This window comes from Oryctolagus cuniculus, chromosome 2, assembly GCF_964237555.1.
Source record: "Oryctolagus cuniculus chromosome 2, mOryCun1.1, whole genome shotgun sequence".
NCBI lineage: Eukaryota > Metazoa > Chordata > Mammalia > Lagomorpha > Leporidae > Oryctolagus > Oryctolagus cuniculus.
In genome coordinates this window covers 50,490,807-50,510,974 of record NC_091433.1, presented here as the reverse complement: position 1 = coordinate 50,510,974, position 20,168 = coordinate 50,490,807, and the positions used below count along the sequence as shown (strand labels likewise).

The window sequence follows — 20,168 nt, the reverse complement described above, 5'->3', positions numbered from 1 at the left end:
ATGGTTTTTCTTCTGCATTCTGTTAATGTGGTGAATCACATTGATTGATTTGTGAATGTTGAACCATCCCTGCATACCAGGGATGAATCCCACTTGGTCTGGGTGGATGATTTTCCTGATGTGTTGTTGTATTCTATTGGCCAGAATTTTATTGAGGATTTTTGCATCTATGTTCATCAGGGATATTGGTCTGTAATTTTCTTTCAGTGCTGCATCTTTCTCTGGCTTAGGGATTAAGGTGATGCTGGCTTCATAGAAAGAATTTGGGAGGATTCCCTCTTTTTCGATTGTTCTGAATAGCTTGAGAAGAAATGGGATTAGTGTTAAGATTCATTTTTAATTACCTTTCTATACAGAATATCAACTTAGTATATACTAAGTAAAGATTTCAACTGTTTGTACCCACACAGACACACAAAGTATAGAGTACTGTTTTAGTAGTGGTTTTACCATTAATTCTCATAGTACAACACATTAAGGACAGAGGTCCTACATGGGGAACAAGTGCAAAGTGACTCCTGTTGTTGATTTAACAATTGACACTCTTATTTATGACATTAGTAATCACCCGAGGCTCTTGTCATGAGTTGCCAAGGCTATGGAAGCCTCTTGAGTCCACAAACTCTGACATTATTTAGACAAGGCAATAATCAAAGTGGAAGTTCTCTCCTCCCTTCAGAGAAAGGTACCTCCTTCTTTGATGGTCCGTTCTTTGCACTGGGATCTCACTCACAGAGATCTTTTATGTAGGTCATTTTTGGCCACAGTTCTTGGCTTTCCATGCCTGACATGCTCTCATGGGATTTTTAGCCAGATCTGAATGCCTTAAAGGCTGATTCTGAGGCCAGAGTGTTGTTTAGGGCATATGTAATTCTATGAGTCTGTTGTGTGTCTTGCTTTCTATGTTGGATCGTTCTCTCCTTTTTAATTCTATCAATTATTATTAGAAAACACTTGGTCTTATTTATGTGATCCATTTGACACTTAATCCTATCAGATTTTATTTCTGGAAAGAATTTTTTGGCCCCAAAGTTGGACATGGATATGGGGTTAGGGTCAGTGCATTCATGTAATCTGAAAAGAATTTAGGAGGCATTTGAGAATGGGGCATAAATCAACTGATGGGAACAATCAATTGTCCAACAGTAGCAATGTGAATATTGATAAATAGACAGATTTGAGAGATAATTAGGAGAAAGAATTGATGGGATTAATGGATATGATTTGCTGAGTAGATGAGGGGAGAGGAGTCAAAGGTGGTCTCCATATTATAAGTGGATTGAGTGGCTATTCACTGAGCTTGGAAACAGAGGAGGAGAGGTCTCTTTGGACAGTAAGGAGGTTTGGAGTATTTAATTTTGGAAATGTTCAGATGTTGGTGGTTATCTTGTATTGGAGTAGATATCCTCCAGTTCTGATATGTGGATCTGGAGCTGAGTAGAATTTTCAAAGGAAGTGTAGGGTTTCAGAGTTATAAACACATAAACAACCATTGAAATTCACCAAAAAATAAAATAGAGAGTGAGAAGAAAAGATAGACCAGAACAGAGAGCCAAGGGCCACCAATATTTAAGGAATGGGAAAAGGAGGTAGAGTTGGAGATGGAGCATTTAGAAGAACAAAATATATTGTCATGGAAAGTCTTTTAAGGAGGATGCGTGCCTCTCAGTGCCAAGTGGCAGAGAGTGATCAACTAAGATGAAGGATATGAAGCTTAATTTGCCTTTGGCAATGAGGTTGGTTTTTTTTTTTGTTTATTTTTTTTTACCTTATTGATAGACATTTTGGTGTACCTGGATGACAGATACTGAAGGGTTAAAGATTGAGTGAGAGGCAAGGAAATGAAGAGCAGGAAGGCAGGCATATCTTTAAAGAAGATATTGTGAAGTTGGAAATGATAGGGTGGCAGATATTGAGAAGTTGGAAAAGAAAGACAGATGGTTTTGAAGGGAAGTAGGGAACAACAGGTTGCTGATGCAGGCTGTAGGGGCTGTGTAGGCTGGTATAAGGAGAGGTCACTGACAAAGAACTCCAAAAGGCTGGAGATCCCAACCGGGGTGGGAGGGACATGATTGGGTGGTCTCTCTAGGCTGAAACAGGAAGAGAGACTGTACCTTTTGTAGCAGCAGGAAAGTAACAAAACCTGGGTGCTGATGGGTATAGGGGCAGTGAACTGAAACATTTTCCCTGTGATGGTCTCTATTTTGTTTGTCCAGTAGGACTCAAGATTTTCTGCTGGGCCTTAGAAAGGAGGTGCCTGGATAGGCGATTTGAATGGATTGGAGCAGACTTTAGTAGTTGCCATGGAGAGGAGAAAAGGAAACTGAACAAGGATGGATAAGAAGATACCTAGGCAGCCCTAAGGGTCCTGTTAATTCTGAAGCTGACAAATTTTAAGTGACACCAAATCTGTTTGTAGCTTTCTGATTTTTTTTTTCTGTAGCTGAGAAGACAGGCTTAAGGGTTGGGATTTTTCCAGTTGGGTGTGACGGAAGATTGATGAGGCAAGTTATTTGAGGGCAATGCAATTGCATGGTTGAAGTGATTAGCCATGGGTTCAAGGCTGAGCAAGGAGGAGACAGTGATGGGGGAGGGAGTTGAAAACTCATGTGACTGTGGAAGCCTCAGGGGACTATGGGTCAGCATTAAGGTCAGTGTAGTGCAGATAAATGAGCAGAGCAGCTGTAAGGAAAGAGTGGCAGTCATAGGAGGTTTTGGATTTCGAATTTCAGAATTATATCAAGGGCAGCATTCAACATATGTCACTGTTACAGCATGGAGACTGATAGCCAGTAGAGCTGTCATCTGGTGTGTACCTCCTGATTCCAGGGTGTGGGTACAGGGTACATAGTGCTAGTGTTGGAGCTCAGAAGAGATGAAACGCTAGAGGAATGGATGAGCCACTCCCACAAATATTGAATTTTCCCAGATTTATGATGTGGCTTGGGAATGAAGAGGAAAACTATGAGTCTAATATCCACATTATTGATAAATGAGAGACAAATCCTATTAACATAATTCCAAGCTATTGTGGCCTAGATAACAGTGATAAAGAGAGGATAAAGGGGTATACCAAGATGGCCTAAACCTCAATCTGTTAGTTTTGTAGGATAGTGGAAGAACCATAGTCTGGCTTAGCACTGGGAAAATGAGGCATAGAGACTCCACCTGAGCTTTGGCCAACCCTGAGCTTTGGAAGAATAAGTGACCATTTAGGATAATGGCATGGCATAATGTTCTTTGAGGAACCAGGTTTCAGTCAAAACAAGAAACTGGAGAAAATAGTGGAAAAACAGGTTGAAGACATAGTAGAATCTGTTTACCTTGGAATGGACAGATGTTTGAAAGTGGAGAGCTGTGGGAGATTGACTCAGAGAGTAACATAAAGCAATATAGGGAATGTGCAGGTGGGAGAAGCTTCCATTTTGTGTAGTGACTGTGCATGACCAGGATATAGGCATGAAGGGATTATCAGGCTGCAAGCTTTCCAAATTATTAGGCCTAGCAGCTTCCTGATGGATGGAAATGGGGAGGTGAGGAGCTCAGTCCAGCACAGAGGGAGTGAGTCACAGCCTGGAGTGACTGTTCTTCCAAGAAATCCCAGGACAAGAGGCCAGGCCATCATTGGAATTGGTTCCAGAATTTTGAACACATGTTGGAAACAATTACAAGCCTCTCATGGGACATATACTGTATCTGGTTTTCCTGCAGCTGAGGACACCTGCAGTATGAGTTAATTGTACTAGAGTTGAGGATAGCATTCTATCCTCAACTGGAAGCCACAAGTCCCTTGGTACAAAGAGGGGACAGAAATATACTAATTGACAGGCAAGGATCTGAATTAGTGACATCTCAGCTTAGCATGCTTCATGTTGGTCATAGGGCCCAGTGCCAAGGAGCGCATCAGCACTCAGTTAACAGTTATTCAATATTTGGTCTTCAGTTAGTTATTTGAAAAATGGAGTGCATTGCTCTTCAGATTTTACAGTAGAGTTCTTCCATAGGGTAAAAAACTTGAAGGGCCACGAGGAATGAAGTTCATGCAAGATCTTGAAGATAGATAAAAAGAGTTAGTGAACTGGGGGATATCATAAGAATAGTGACATGAAACAAAAACCAAGGATACAAGGACACACGATGTCGCTTGATTTGAAGGTTTTAATATTTTCACTGTGTTCCAGTTCTGTGATATGCTGTCTTGTATAGGCTCAGTAGATATCTAAGCATGTTTGTTGATAAGTCTTTTGTTGTTCAGATTAGCAGGATAAAGTGACAGCAATGGTATACTTTCAGCAGGGCTACAGCAGGAAAGAAATGTAGTTATGTCATGTTGTTAAAAGCTGGTGAACTTAAGGGTACTCAAAGTTAGTTCTGGAAAACTAGCACCTGGAATTCGTTTCTCTGCCCACCATGGCAAGATGCCCTCCGTTTCCCAGCACATAATAGTATTGCTGCTCAGGCTTTAGCAGTCTACTGAGAAAAAGTCATGGATTAATTGGTGGTGGTGGAAAGAATTCATTCTTTCCTTCCTTCTCCTCTCAAATATTTAGTGAATGCCAGCTTTCTGTTAAATACCAGTAATACAAAAATGACTAAGTTCTTCTCTCCTTGCAAGAAGTCTGTTGTACAGTTTGTTACAGGCTTGGCTGTCCTGAGGAAGGCTTCTGGAGATAACATGGGCTTTGGCAAATGAAAAAGAGTATGGAGAGAAGACTGTTCATTAGAAGAAATGATATCTGTGCTGGTAATATGTGGAGACTGAGGTAGAAAAGGTCATGGTATCTTTGGGAGAATAATGAGATGTTAGCATCAACAAAATCTGGGGTGCATGCTGGAATGAAGGGTGTCTATTTTGAGGGGCTTATACATGAAGTCAAGATGCTTGGCTTTTGTCTTCTCAGTAGCAGTGAGATGATACTAAAGAAAGAAGTGAAATGACCATGGCTGCACTCAACAAGATCCCTGTAGTGGTTGAGGCACTGATTCAGGCACATCCAAATAGTTGCTCCATCTTCCTTGGAACAACACATCAGTGTCACCTGGAATCATGTTAAAAATGAAGACTCTCGTGCTTCCACCACATGTGTCCCATCATTTAAATAAGGTCCCCAAGTAATTTGTATGCACAGTGAATCTGGGAAGCACTGACCTAGGATCTATGCTGTTAGCTCTAGGGCATTCATGTAGACCTCATAAGAGGGATGACCTGACCTTTTTCTTCTCTCAAATCATAGACTCACAGACCATTCCATGATTTTTCTAAGTACTTTTTTGGAAAGGCAGGTAGAAATAGCTATCTATCTATCACACATATATCTATATATGTCTATGTATTTTGATAATTTGAGAAATTTTATCCTTTTGGAATACACCTTTGCAAATCATTTTACAATCAAGGATGGTTAGCATGTGAATGGAGTCAGAGAGGCACACTCAGGGGACTATTATATCAGTGCTATTTTATTTCTTTAGGTTGGTGATGGGATATAGGTGTTCCTCATGGTATAATTTGCCAGTTTTGTGGGTTACACTATTTTATAATACAAATTCATAAAACTATGATTAAGCAATGTTTATTGATCCAGAAAAAGAAAAAAGAGCAAGAAAACATCCTTCATCTAGCTTTGTGCTTCAAGACTCACATTGAAAGTGACAGCAGAATCTCAATGGTGGTTACAGTGTTAATGTAACTGGTGATAGTGACAATTGTTGAATGCTCAATAAATGCTAATGGGAGGGTACTTACCACATGCTAGATACTATTGTAAGTTTTTTCTTTTAAGATTTATTTATTTAAAGACAGAGTTACAGAGAGAGAGAGAGAGAGAGAGAGAAAGAATGAATGACTCTTCCATTTGCTGGATCACTCCCAAACTGGCTGCAATGGCTGGGGCTGAGGCAGAGCCAGACCAAAGCTAGGAGCCAGGAGCTTCATCCACGTCTCCCACGTGGGTAGAGGCCCAATTTTTCACTGGCTACTCTCCCAGGTTCATTAGCGGGGAGCTGGATCAGAAGTGGAGCAGCCAAGACTGAAATTGGCACCCATAGGGGATGCCAGCATTGAAGGCGGTGGCTCAATCCATTATGCCATAGCGCTGGTCCCTAATGTAAGTGTGTGTAACACATTTAATTTTCAGTCACTCTGGAGGTAAGACCTATTAATTGTCCTCATTTTATAGGGATATTTTCACAAATGTAAAAACTACAGTATGATGACATTATACTTGGCCCAAAGCCACAGAGATAGTCAAGGAGCTAAATTTAGCTCAGTTTTTCAGAAATCCCAGGTCTAATTTCTTTAACACAATACTATATTGTAATGTATAGTCTCTTTGTACTAATAAATATTGATAGAAAAATACTGAGGAGGAAAGATAATAATGAAATAAATGTACTTTCTCTGTGGCCAGGTCAGAGCAAAGAAAACACAATCTACCTTGGCCTTACAGTGACAATGTTTGTATTATTTGTTAGCTGTTCCATGCCTATCTGTAGTGAGGAAAATCTAGTTTGAAGCTACAAATGAATTTTGAGAAAAATGTCTCCATTTGAATTAAAATCATGGGGAAAATCCACTAATAAAAATTACATGAAGTCTCTCCTGAAAAAATTACATCACAGTAGCATGTCCTTTCCTATGACTGGACTTGTGATCATCCTTCAAGGCCTGGTTGACTGTCATTCTGTTGTGAACTGTTTCCGTTTTCTGAGGTGAGGAGTTTGTTTTTATCCTTTCCTCCTGTGATGGTAACAGCTGGTACTTACTGAGCACAACTCTATATTGGGAATGTTGTCAGCAATTCACTTATTTGACCACCTTATAGCAGCTCTTTGATATATCATTGTCAGCATCTCCATTTTTCTAGAGGAAGAAACTGAGGCATTTCAAGGTGAAATAACTCATCAGATCTCATGTAACTAACAAAAGCAAGAGCCGGGATTCAAATCTGAGAAATCTGACCCCAGAACTGGGCTGTTCTAACTTCAGAGCTATCTGCCTCACTTGTGACATTGATTCCACTGTCTTTTTCCTACCTTCTGATTCTGAGAATCATTCCTTTAAAGTATTGAGAGTGCTATTTTCATATGGGGGGCACACTGATGAACAGGCAGACCCCTTGCCTTCCAGGTACTTGCAATCTAGGCAAAGGGTGGAGTGAAAGTTCTTCCAAATGGTGAGGACAGTGTAAACCAAGACCTGAAAGGGAGAAAGAACACAGCTCTTCCCAGAATTGCCTGCATGTCTGGAGTGCAGAGGACCCCTCAACAGAGAGGAAACTCAGCTTGGAGGCTGGAGAGGCCATGCAGTCTGCAGACCAGACAGCTTCTTTCGGTCTTGTAGGGGATTTGAGTTGCAATGTCATAGGGAGGGTAATGGGAGCCACTGAATGATTTTAAAGAAATCTGGAAAATGTGATTTAAACCACATTCATTTACACATTGACACTTAATTAGCAACTTCAGAGAAACTTAATCAGCCAGTGACTTCAGGTTCATAAATTCTCATTCAAGAAATTTTTAAAGAATAACAATGAAAGACATGGGGGGGAAACCAATAAAATGTAACACTTTATTATTATTATTATTTTTATCTCAGAAGGAATTCACCAAAGGCTTCATATTATGCTATGGCATCTTTAATTATAAAAATAAGCAAATAAAATAACTTGCATCTGTCATTACCATGATATGTTTCATAACCTTTATATGCACATGGAGCTTAAAAATGTAATTTAACAATAAATAATGACATATACCAGATATGCTCACTGTTTATTCCAGTACTCAGCCAAAAACCTAAATATCATTTAAATTATAAATACATAATGCAAATATAATGGCACAAAAATGTCTAAAGTGCAACCAAATCACAATAGAGGAATCATGCAAATGGGTCTAGACAGCCCCCACAAACTGTGCAGCAAACAGAAGACGAAGCTTTGGAGGTGGACAGGGGCTCATTGGAGAGGGTGGGGTGGGGCCAAGAGAAGCAAAAAACTAGCAACATTGTGAGAACTGCTTCTTTCCATATGTGTAGATATATGTATTGTAGATACATATATAAATACCATTGTGGGGAGAAAAGGGGTGGGGTACCACGGTTTGAAAAGGTCACAGCCAACAAAGAGAATCTACGGGACTGAAATAAGAGAATTTTGCTAGGAATCCTCATGAACTACTTGTCGCATTGGGGTCCTGGCTTAGTGGGTTTGCGAAATGGACACAACACACACACTTGAATAGTTTTTCTGATTCAGAGAAGTCAGCCTTGCCTGGGGGTGAGAGGCAGGGGAGGTAAGGGGAAAGTCTAACTTAGAATATGGTCTACCTGATTTCCAAGAGGCTAAGGCAGTGTCCATATGTTTGGGGACCTGGGGATGGGACGGTTCTGAGTATAAAAATGCCCTTAACAATCTGATGTCAGCACGCTTAGAGGCTGTGTGGGGACAAAGGCAGCAGCATCTGTGCTGCTGTTGCTGCTGCTGGGTCTGCTGCCCTTGCTCTTGGTCCTGGAGCAGCACATGACTGGTTTTAAAGGCTTTGTGGTAAAGTTGTATTGCTTTTCATTTTTCTGGAGATGTGCCCTCCCTCCTCTCACCAGGATCTCTATCACTCAATTTGGTCAAATCTTGAGTTTAGCCTAGTGAGAGTCAAGCACCAATAGTTTCTACCTAAGCGAGTTTGGAGTGGCCTCTGCAGAACTACCCCTCCTCCCTCTTCCTCTCTCAACATTGACCTTTGGTGGGCAGTGACACTCGTAAGGGACTGTTGGGTCCAAGGACAGTAACCCTGAGAAACTACTGTTGTTCATAGATAGGTTCATCATTTGGCTTTGGTGGTGGCCATCTTGTAAACATCACGGCAGAAATGATCAAACCACCAGCTCTTTTTCCCTCTTTCTTGCTATCTTATTATCTATTTATTTATTTTTTTTATGATCCTACAGAGATGGTCCGGCTGCCAGGACTACTTTGGCAGGCAGCGTGCTACAGGACAAAAATGTAAGAGGTGTCTATTAAGGCTGGACAGCCCAGGGTTATTTATACTCCCTCAGCCCCAAGTGCCCCAGAATAAACACCCAAAGGCTAATTGACTCATTCCCGATGGATTTGATGGAAAACCTCCCACCCCATCATCATTTGCCAGAGTTCCAGGCACGGGTGAAAGGTGGCAAGTCAAGAGCTGCCACTTCCCAACGTATAGTAGGCCGTTTTCACACTGTAAGTGGTCCAAGCCCAAAGGGATGCTCTTTTGGGTTGCTGTAATTCCCAGTTGGATGTGACAGAGTTATTTCAAGGTAGGTCAAAGTCAAGTGTAGCCTCTGGGTTGAGGTGGGCTGGGGGATTAACATTTTACCTGGGGTCCTTCAGATAAACCTGTTGGTTTTTCCTATCTCATATAAGCCCATCTTAAGTTTTGATGTTGAGTGAAAACTACTTCTACCCCCATAGTTATAAAAAAGGCCACGAGGAGCATTTATGTGGATATCTGGAAGTGAGATAGTTATTCCATTCCCAGGAAAAGAAAAATAAAGCTAAGTTACAAAACTAAATCTATATGCAATAAAGTTATTATATACTGCTTTGTTTAAGCAGAGTCCTCTGGAATTTATGTACAGTACATTAGTTTTCAGCTATTTATATTCCACAGTTAGACCTTAAGATTCTCTGGTTTTAAGACAATTGTTAAAGATACTTTTAAAGCTCTGAGCAGTTACAGTACGTAAAGATGTTAGCTTTTTGTTTTTCATTAGATGCAAGAAGATGAAGGCTCAAAGTCTGGTTGGAGAGCCAGGCTTGAGCAATTTGGTAAATGTGTCAGAAAGGAAATTAGACATTGGAGGATCAAGACCATAAGACACTAGCTCATTAGAGATCAAGAATTCAAACGTGACATTCATATTCGTCCATGGCCAGCACAGATTCATAACACGAATTCCATTTAACATCTTTATGAGCATTTAAGACATGCATTTAAATAAAGTTGTTTCTTATCAGCTAACTCTACTAGGGCAAACATTCTAAAGGGCTCCACATCTTCAAATTACAATGATGAGGGAGTTACATGAAAGTTTTGTGATTGAGGGTAGTTTGAGGGGCGCTGGGAGGGACATGGCAGAAGAAGGTGACAAAAGACATTGCTTTCTCCTGAGGAGAGGCAGAATGATGGCACATATTCTGGTTGTGGGAATGCTGCCATTGCAGAATATTGGGATTGTGATTACAGAAGCCTAGTTTCATGCAATTTTCTTTAAGGGAGGGGGATAGAAAATAGGAACTACTTTAAAAAAAATCAAACCAGGCACAGTACACTCAAAGTTGGTGTGTCAACACCCCTAAAATGATACTAGTTTTGGTGAGGTTGTGAATACCTCTCCCTGGTTATGCACTCTCATGGGAGGTGCGTTTGGTATGGGAGGGAGAGTCCCCCTCACCTCGGAGGTTCCTGAGGAGAACTTTCAGCTTCTGGGGCTCATTGGAGCGCCTCCTGTTGAAGTCAGCTCGCGCCTGTGTATGGGCACAGTAGTCCGTCTGCAGAATGTGGAAGAGGCTAGCCATGTTGGGCCCAATCTTCGTCATCAGGCTGTCTCTGATTGTGGTCACTGTGTCTGCATCACACCCCAGGAGGCTTTGGGCAAGTATGTTGTAGTATCTGTGAAGGGAAAGAGTGTGCATGTGATGGTCACTCAGTGAGTCAGGCATGACCCAGGCTTTTATCCATGCTCCAGCCAATTCCAGTCTCATATGAACAAATAAGAGCTCATCACCAGAAGCTGGCTTTTTTGCATCCTAATACTTGGACAGTATCTTCTTAGGTGGGGTGCATTTGCTCCCTGGGTTTATCACACTATGAAGGACAAGTCTGTCTCCATGTTTAGAGTTCAGGAGATTTAGGTAACACTTTGAACTGTAGTGTCTGAGATTTCTAAAAACACAGAATTGTAGGGCTGGAAGGTACCCCAGAGACCAGTGGTGACTACTTCTACTCTCATTTTGGAGAGAAGAACCCAAGGTGGAAGAGCTGATTGACTTGCCCAAGAGCATACAGTGGGTTAGTCAAATACAATGGAGGGAACCCAACCCTTGACGCTAATATTAACACTAAGTCATATGAATGTACAGTTATTTTGATTCCTCTTTGCAACTTTTCTTTGTTTTGGTGGTATGTGAGTGCAGGTGTATGTACACAGGAGTGCATGTTCTGATTAACTGCTATGGTTTCTGTCTTTTGTGTCTCCTCTATTTTTCTATGGAATTTAATTTGCTTATCATACACTCAGCTCGCCTTGTTAAGGCTTATGCAAGCCCTACTTTTAGTTGTCCTTCTGGCAGTCAGGTGGCCCATTGCCAGGCAAGATAGATGCTTAAATGGAAATATAGGTGGTCTGGAAGGGTTCTAGCCTCTATAATTCCATGGGTTTCTTCCCACTGTTCTGGTTTCTTTTGCCTGCTTTATTTTTTGGATGCCTTATGGATACTTGGTTCTCATCACTCAGTCCAGCGTTTGATGATCTTCTGATAGTTTTGTGTTCATGACTAGAGTGTAAACATATAGAAGGTAGGATTTGTATTTTAATTCTTTGTATCCCTCATGACCAGGTGTCATTGTGCTATATTGCCCACTCACTGTAGATTTATTGATTCTTTTTTTTGGTGTTCATTGAGAAAGTGGAGTTTAAAAAATGTAATTCCAATAAGTCATGATTCGTAGAGGAAAAATTATCTGTAGGTCTGTTAAATTTTACAAAAAAATCTTTGGTTTGATATAGATTACCTTCATCTTTGGAGTAAATTCTTTAAATATACAAACAATACAAATAAATGTTATAACTCAGAAAGAATAAAACTGTCTAATATTTATAGCACATAAACTACTTGTCCTATATCTTGGGAGGACAGTGAAGGTTTTTTCCAATTTGGGTTGGAATGTGTCTGTTCCATTTGGAGGTGTCAGTTGTCAAAACCCATTAGCCCTGTGTTGCTAATAGGAGACTCTCCTGATGGCCGTGACCTGCAGTATTTATGTGGAAGACCCTTTCCTCAGAGGAGCCCATGGATCTCTGGGGCCACAGGATCTTCCATGAAAAGAAATTTGTTTATTTTTAACTCACCTCCGGGAGCACAGGATCAAACATCTTTGCAGAATAACTTAACCCCCCAGAGAGGTCCTTTTAAGGATGTTCAGTAAGTAAAGTGGAGTGTGAATAATGAAGCAAAGCAGTCACCCTTCTCAGAGGAGCAGAATGAAGTTAGGGACTGCAAGGGAAATGCAGTGTCTGGGTTGCTGACAGAGTCCTGGCCATACCCCTCCCTCTGGGAAGAATTACATCCAGCTGTGGGTAAAATTGGGATTCTCTGGCACAGAGGAACATTTTCCAACCCTTTGGAATTATAAAGCACATGAGTCAAAGTTGATCTTACTTGGATGGGGAAATGGACAGAAAACTGGTTTTGGAAAAACAGAATAAACAACTTTGTCCCAACAGCTTCAGACATCTCCATACACATTGATCTTCATGCACTCCCTGAGCCTTGGGCTCTGCTAGGATCTGCGTCCCCTGGATCACTTTGTTTCAGAGGGAGACTGGCTCCTAGATGATACAGTCCAAGAAGGACTTTGTAGTTAGAAGTTAACCCTTCTACTTCTTGAAAGAACCAAGATGAGCCCCCCAAAAGGGCTGGGGAGTATGATCCCTTTTGTTAGAAAACAAAAATAGAAAGAATAATTCTTTCTTCTCAGGGAGAACTGAAAGTTCTTGTCTTGATGAAGAAGTCCAGTACCTCAAGGAAACAGCTCCCGTAGCGAGCTAGCCTTGTGGCTTTGGGGCCTTATGTTTCCTTGTGGCCCCACATTGCTAATTGCCTGCTTTCTTTCTGTGAGATCTCTTGCCTTTACTGTTGCTTTTTGTGCTACCCCAGGTCTGATCCCTGATCTTGGTTGTCTTGAAAATGACCCTTGCTAGCCTTAGTGCTCTTAGTGACCCCTTCCCTCTTTCACATTCCCTTGTCCTAGTTCTCTCATGGAGCTTGGTTAGCTCAACAAGGACAAGAGAAAAGAGCTCCGTAGAATGCAAGAAAGTGCATGGTTCTATTAGTAGCTCCTCAGAGACTGGAAAACTTGTCAGACTGCCTAGGTGTCAATACAGTTTGTCAGTGTGAGCAGTAGGCTAACCCTTATACCACTGAGGGCTGGAACATGGCATTTACCTGTGGGATATGCTGGTCAATAAAGCAGATCTTTCCTATAAGTCACTAAGTGAGATAGATTACTTAAGAGATTGTGTTGAGTACCCTCTTGTATTAAGTAGCCCTACCACTGTATCTACTGGTTCCATGTGTCCTTTCTTTTAGGAGAGGCTATGTACAAAACTAATTGCTGACCAGCACGGTGTACATATATATTCAACTGCATTTGGTATTCTATTTTTGGGTTGTGGACATTTCCTGCAGATTTGCTAGATGTCATTTTTGAAGTAGAAATCAAATAGCTTGGCTCAAAGCCATGTGAGTTCTAGGCCCAATTCTGTTATTCACAAGCTGTGTGACCTTCAGCAGGACACTCCTCTCTCTGAGTCTCTGTTTTTTAATCAGTAAATTGAGGTACTTAGTCTTGATAACTTCTGCAGTCATCTCTATCTATGACAGTCTATGTTTTCAGGGGACTTGACACATATTTTCCTTCTCAATTTAATAAAAAATAGTGTATCTTTGCTTAGGGTTCCCTCTTTGCAGGAGGAATTAAGAATATTTAAGAAGGTTCCTTTCTTTATGCCATGGTACGGGGAGCAGATGTGCTGCAAAGAGTTTGGTGGGCAAACTGTTCTGACTACCCAGCCTAGAAGAACCTTTTGAAGCATATTTCCTTCTTTTCACTTTGAAAATTACTTCCCTGACTTTTTTTTCCTTGGTAAAATGTAAGATCAGATATTCTCCATAGCTACTGTTTCAGCCATGCTTACCCAAATACACACATACTGCCTAGGAACGTTCTGTGTGAAGGTTTATAAATAGTCCTTTGTTTCCCTTGATCAATATTATTCTTCTGTTTCCTGTTCCCTATCCATGCCCTAGAGAGTTGGAAGCTTTGTCAGTGTTCCCACTCTGGATCTGGATGGGTTTAGTTGGTTCCCAAGCCTCACACTGCCCCGCCTGCCTGATCAATTTTGCCAGCTTCCCTCATGGTTGGAGGTGTAATTTCTAAATTCAGCTGGAGGGGCTGCAGCTACCCTTACTCTTTTGGGTGCATTTCTGTCTTGGAAAACCCTTTTGTCTGGCTCCTGGTCCAGTCACAGGCTTTTGGATTCTCCCAGTCCCAAATCTCATGCTAGATAAGTCACAGGAAGGTGGAATGAACCTGTAACTACTTCCTTTTGCAATTCTGTGCCAATTGGCACCAAGTTAGCATGTGTCTATGGTGGGACAGAGGCTGGGAAAGCAGGATGTTTCAGGAGGGTGAGGAGCTTAAATAGAGCAAATCAAGCCTAGCATGAAACCGGAAATCTCTATAGTCCTGAACAGGAATAATATTAGCAAGTTGAAGTGAAATACTTGGAGAAAGGAAAGAGGTACATGGGAGATTCTGGGTATCAAGGGCTGGCCATATTTTACACTCACTGAAGTTTTCTATTAAGTGTGAGTTACCCATGATGAAAAAGGGAGGTAAGAAGACATTCTTGATGACCGTTTTCTATAAAGGTGTTAAAAATAAAGCACCTCCTAAAACAAGTAATGATCCAGCTAAAACTCTTTACTGGTTTCTTCTTAGATAAGCTGGGATCTCCAGGCCAGTGTCTGTACCATCCTTTCTATTAGTCTTCTCCTTTCATAGTGGAAGGGGCTACTTCAATGCAGTAGGGAGATCAGTACTGCATTGAAGTGGGTTACATGCCACAATACAGACCAAGGTTTATCATAGGGTCTTTAAGGATCTGCATTTGTGACAGTGACTTTGTTGGCAGATCCCTCCTCCCCAACTACTGCATACATGCACACTTTGTACCTTGTCCCAGTCTAAATTTTTTTGTTTCTTTTCCTCTCACCCACTTCTGTGCAACAAAAATATTTCTATGAGTTTTAAAGCTGAAGTTGATTAATACAAAGATAGGTCATTGGAGATTCATGCTGGAGCTAATTTTCCTCTTAAGGGAAAATCAGGAAGAGCCCCATGACAGTCACTTCCAGGGTATTATCCTATAGTTAAGAGTAAATAAAAAATTTAAGTTTTGTTGTTGTTGTTGTTGTTTTGTTTCCTTAGGGACTTTCATCTTTCCCTGAGGAGGAGGTGCTTTTCTGATCCTCCAGCCACCTATATGCACAGAATTAACACATTCATAAATGCCAGGAGCACTTAGTGATTGCCACTATCTGACGAAGGGTGGTGGCACCTGGCCAGAAAACTAATCAGCTGCATCTGCAGCGACTCGCAGTGCCTGGACTCACAGACACAGGGCTGGTCTTTGTGAAGATGTGCCTATTTGGCTGGGGTGGGAGTGTCAAAGAATCCTAGAACTTCAAGACTGGAAATCAAGTCTGAGTCAAGGAGAATCACAATCAGCTTGATTTGACCAGCCTGCCCTGCCCCTGCAGTCTATCCATGCCAGCCCTGCCAGCATCTCTCAGTTCTTGCTGGAAACCTGTCTGAGGCACCCACATGCTGACATGCTGGGAGGATGCCAACCCTCCCAGGTATTAGGAGTTCACTCTAAGTTGGTAAGGGTAGTGAGCCAAGGACATAGAAAGGCATGGCGCTTAGATACACGCAGCTCAGTGACTTTGGGTCCTATCAGAGCTCCGTGATGAGAATGTGGTCTGGGCAGCCACAAAACGTCATCCCAGGAAATCTTGGACTAGAGCAATGGGATAACTTAAGGCCCAGGAAGGAAGCTGGAAATAGTTCAGATCAGCGATTACACTTTTCACAAAGACAATCTCAGTCTCGGGGAAGGGAGAGGGCTTGTTCTAGGGGTGCCCAGTGACAGCTGACTGCACATGGGATGGATTAGAAATGCATGGAGTTGTAAAAATCTGCATTGTGACATTTGGCCAGGGTTTTTCTCATGGCCAATTATCCTGTGCACAGTCATGGTTTCAGTCAAATCTGGTGTTTCAAAAAAGCTGTTTCCAGAAACTCCACCATTTCCTTCAGGCTTATGGCAAGAAAAGACTATGAAAATGCACCCAGGGATGCTGTAGATGAAGCTCTCTATTAGCTGCATGGAAAGACTTTTCCTATAACAGTGGGGAAAAAATCCAAGCTGCTTAAACTGTCACAACCAATCACAAACATAATTTTTTTCCTGCAAAAGCTGAGAAGACTGTAAGCTAAAATAAGATCATGACTGTGGCAATTTAACCCTCCTTCCTAGTCTGGCTCTGCCAGCCAACAGCCCCCTCCCCCACTCCTGATTGTGAAAAAGTGGGCTGAGTTCATACCGGTTGGAGAAGTTATTGGGGTGCTGGATGACTTCTGTCATGGCTTCAGGGTTCTGCTTGGCGATGCTGCAAATGTTCAGCTTTTTGTAGCATTCTTCCTGCACCTCGGCGATCATCCTCTGGAAAGTGGAGCACCTCCGGATGGCGACGAACACCCTGGTAGAGATCCCGCTGGTGATGCACTTTAAGCTCTCTTTGACAAATGCTTTTCCCTGCCAGAGGAAGGATAGGAGGGGAAACCTTAGTTTGATTTGACAAAAAAGCTTGGGGCCTGCAGCATGGGGACCCAAGGGGGCTCGCCTTAACCATCAGCATATCCCTGCCAGGAGAAGACTGCATGCCCTGGCCAAGGATTAAAAGAAAAAGCAGTGGGAAAAAAATGCCTCTTCTCCCTAAGATTCTCCTCAGAATTAAGGTCCTCTGAAATGAAATGAGAAAGAAAAAAAAAAAGAGATGAGCCATAATCAACTACCCAGAAGCCTGGAAATTATATTCTTGGGACTGAACCTTTGAGAATGCACATCCCAAGCTAGGATGCTAGGCTGTACAGTGAGAAGAACTTCTTTGTTAGAAAGACGTTTCTATTTGCTCTCAAAGAGGAAAAGCTTTTCTGTTTAGCACCCTTGCTCCTATAAGCCAGCCTCTGTCAGCTCTTTACTGTCACGCGGGAGGGGGCTGGGCTCCTACAGGGCCTATTTCCTGGCCCAAAGTGTGCGTGTGTGCACACACTCTGAAACAGACTTTTGAGTCAGGAGGCTGGTTCCCTATGAGACTGGTTCCTAAGAACAATAGTCTAACACACGATTAAGGACAAGCAGCCCGCTGTAGCAGGGGTTGAGGTCTTATTACCTGAGTGTCAAGTTTAGCAGCGCTGTACAAGAAGGATCTACAGATGTCATACATCCCATCCGTGTGACAGGTGGAGTTTTCCAGGCATTCAAAAGGATCGCAGCCAACCTGCGTAGCAGTGTTGAGGCAGCGGACCACTTCAGCTGGAAAAGACAGACACATCCAATCTGGGTCAAATGTGGAGGGCAAGGGGTGGGATCCAATGGGTGCAGGGGAGAAGGGGGTCAAGAGACCTGAGCCTAGAAGTCTGCCCTGAGGAGCCACAGACAGACCCATTCCCAGATGGGCAGGGGTGAGACAGAGGGGATGGACAGGCTCCTATGCTTCTAAGAGCCAGAGCAAGGAAGCCCAGGGAGAGTCCTCTCCCGGAGGCACATTCTCTCAGTCCCACCATTATACACAGTTCTGGTGGCCAGAGAAGCAAGGTCAGAGTCTGTGGACTATAGAGTGCCCTAAGCAGGTCCATGGAAGCGAAGGTCGTGGCTTGGCACTTGTGAGCATGGAAAGGCAGAAGGCAGCGGCTGGTGGTCAGGTTTAGCAGGCAGGAGGGCCAGAGGAATCCATCTGGTTTCTAAAACATGTGCTTCAGAACAAAAGCATGGGATTTTAGTCTAAATGGTAGAGAAAATTTGCCAGGAGATGACTTGGAGGCAGACCCTTCTGATGGGGGGCTTTTAACTCGCTGTATTGGCAGAAAGGAATTCTATCTGTGCATGGTCCCCCACCCCCACCGCAGGACAGTGTGTAGAGGTGTGTACAGTCTCTCCCATGCTAAAGGCCTCTTTTTATTTCTTTTTAAGAGAAACACAGGTGTGGAATAACAAGGCTAAGGCACACCTTGTGCAAGACTGGAAGAAAACCGCAAAGAACTTGCATGAGGCTTTCTACATTCTGGATAAGATCTCCCATAAAAGTAATTTCTCTCCCACAGAGGGGGGGTGTTCTGGCAGGCTGCTCGGCAAGAAATGATCTGTAGCTTTCATACCATAGGATTCTCCTCGGAGATCAAAAGCATGGTTCAGTTAGGCTTCCCCACCCCCTCCACCACCCGCAGCCTCTGGGATGTTACAAGTCATTTCCCTAATTATATATTTCCACGGGTTCAAATTATAACTTTGCTTTAAGCAGTTTTAATATGCATTAGGGCTGCTATTGTTTTAGGCAAGCTCGAATTGTGAATCACTGCATCTCTATAGCAACTAAGTACAAAAGGAAGTGAGGCAAAAGCTCTCCTCTCGGCAGGGACTCGTGCTCTTTCAAGGGGAGCATCGTCTGCAGCATTTGACACCTGAGAGCCCATCCTTCTTGCCGGTTGGGGGAGAGAAGGCAGAGCTGCAGGAGGAGCTGGTGGGGCAAGAGGAGTCCAGGGGCAGAGGTGTCAGGGCGGGCTTCCCCATGGCTCTATTCCTTCCAAGACCAAGATCACACACAATTAACTGTTCCAGGACTCAGGACGAAAGGGAGATCTTCCCCCTTGGACACACAGCTGATGCATTTCACAAATATTCTGTTTCTAGGGACTCTCTGGGCACGGGCTGCATAAGCAATTGAATGGAGCCAGGGAGAGAGGGGAGAGAGGGAGAGAGGAAGGGAGGGAAGGAAGGAGAGAGAGGGAAGGAGAGAGGGAGGGAGGGAGGGGAGGAGGGAGAGGGAGAGAGAGAAGGCAGCAGTGTTGGGGGTGGGTGTGTATAGGGCTTTCTCTGAATCCGCCCTGGATTGTCAGACTTGAGGGCTAAGGTTCAGAAAATCAGCTGGAAGAGAGAGGTTCTGTGCCTGTTCTCTGAAGAGGTAGGGAAGTCAAGTTAAAGGGTCTCAAGGGGGGGAGGAGCTGGGACAGCATCAGACAAGCCATGTCTCACCTTGAGATCAGCCCCTGGAAAGTATAGAGAGCGCTTTGAAGCATGCCAACATTCAAGCCTCTCCCCCGCCCCCTCCCCCCAGGAGGGTACGTGCCAGATTTCAGGCAATCAGGCTAGGCTTATGCAATGAAATACCCTCAGCCCAGCGCCCCAGCTTCTTCGTTAGTTGCATGCAATTTATTAAACAAAGGAGCTCCACTTCCTAAGGCTATTGGATTACACTGGCAGTTTATTGCCATCAGGCATGAAGCACATTTATTATCAAGATCAGCCGACACAGACACAGTTGCAAAAGTGAGAGGCAAATGAGGACAGCTTTTCGGGGGAGAAACCGGTCCTGGGTTTGTGCTTACCTGAGGTATGAGACGCCATCCGGGATTTCCTGGAGCTCACAGAATCATTCTGCTCCGCCTCATGGGTTGCAGAAGCACTGATCACCAGCACCAGAAGCACTGCTGAGTTTTGGAGCATTCTCTGAGAAGTTTCCGCTAAGTTGTTGGTTTTTTTTTTCCTCCCCCTCTTTCCTCTCCCTCCCCCGGCTTGAGTGAAGATGTGGATCTGGATACACTGAAGGCGTAGGTGAGGATTTGATGAGGAGTTTTGGTTGCTGCTGATGCTGCTCCTGCAGACACTGCTGCTGCAGTCGCTGCTTCTTGCACCTCTGGCTTTTGCAAACTGGGGGCCCAAGAGCTGCACCCAGGGATTTTATAGCCATTCTTATCGGTCCTCAGGATCAAGGACCAATCAGGTTTCTCAACTGGTTTGGCTAGCCAATCAGAGAGCTCGCTTATTCAGCTGGAGCTTTTTGACTTCTTAGAAATATTTTCCAGCAAATTAAAAGTACCTGCTGCCAATGTTTTATGTTGGTATGTGGCTGTGTGTGCAGAGATGTGTGAAAATGCTACTTTCATGGAATTAAAGGATAACTTTGTATTGATTGAACTAAAGGGAAAATCATATGAAAATCTCTCCAAGGTGCTTTGGAAATCGTTTTTTTTTTCTCCTTTAACTGAGCTATTTGGGGAAA

The 20,168-nt window shown here is 43.0% G+C and overlaps 1 protein-coding gene and 1 long non-coding RNA gene across 2 annotated transcripts; one reads left to right on the top strand and one right to left on the bottom strand.

The window, feature by feature from the left end:
- Positions 1 to 327: 327 nt before the first annotated feature.
- LOC138848458 (uncharacterized) lies at positions 328 to 10,281 on the top strand. The gene is made up of 2 exons (XR_011386257.1): positions 328 to 1,455; positions 2,782 to 10,281. It is a non-coding gene; the product is annotated as an uncharacterized lncRNA (long non-coding RNA).
- Positions 7,757 to 19,822, bottom strand: STC1 (stanniocalcin 1). Its single transcript, XM_002709464.5, has 4 exons — positions 19,495 to 19,822; positions 17,283 to 17,425; positions 16,434 to 16,645; positions 7,757 to 10,653 (listed from the first exon to the last, which is right to left on the bottom strand). Exons 1-4 carry the CDS (start codon positions 19,610 to 19,612, stop codon positions 10,383 to 10,385), a joined length of 744 nt encoding a protein of 247 aa, XP_002709510.1. The 5' UTR covers positions 19,613 to 19,822; the 3' UTR covers positions 7,757 to 10,382.
- Positions 19,823 to 20,168: the final 346 nt, after the last annotated feature.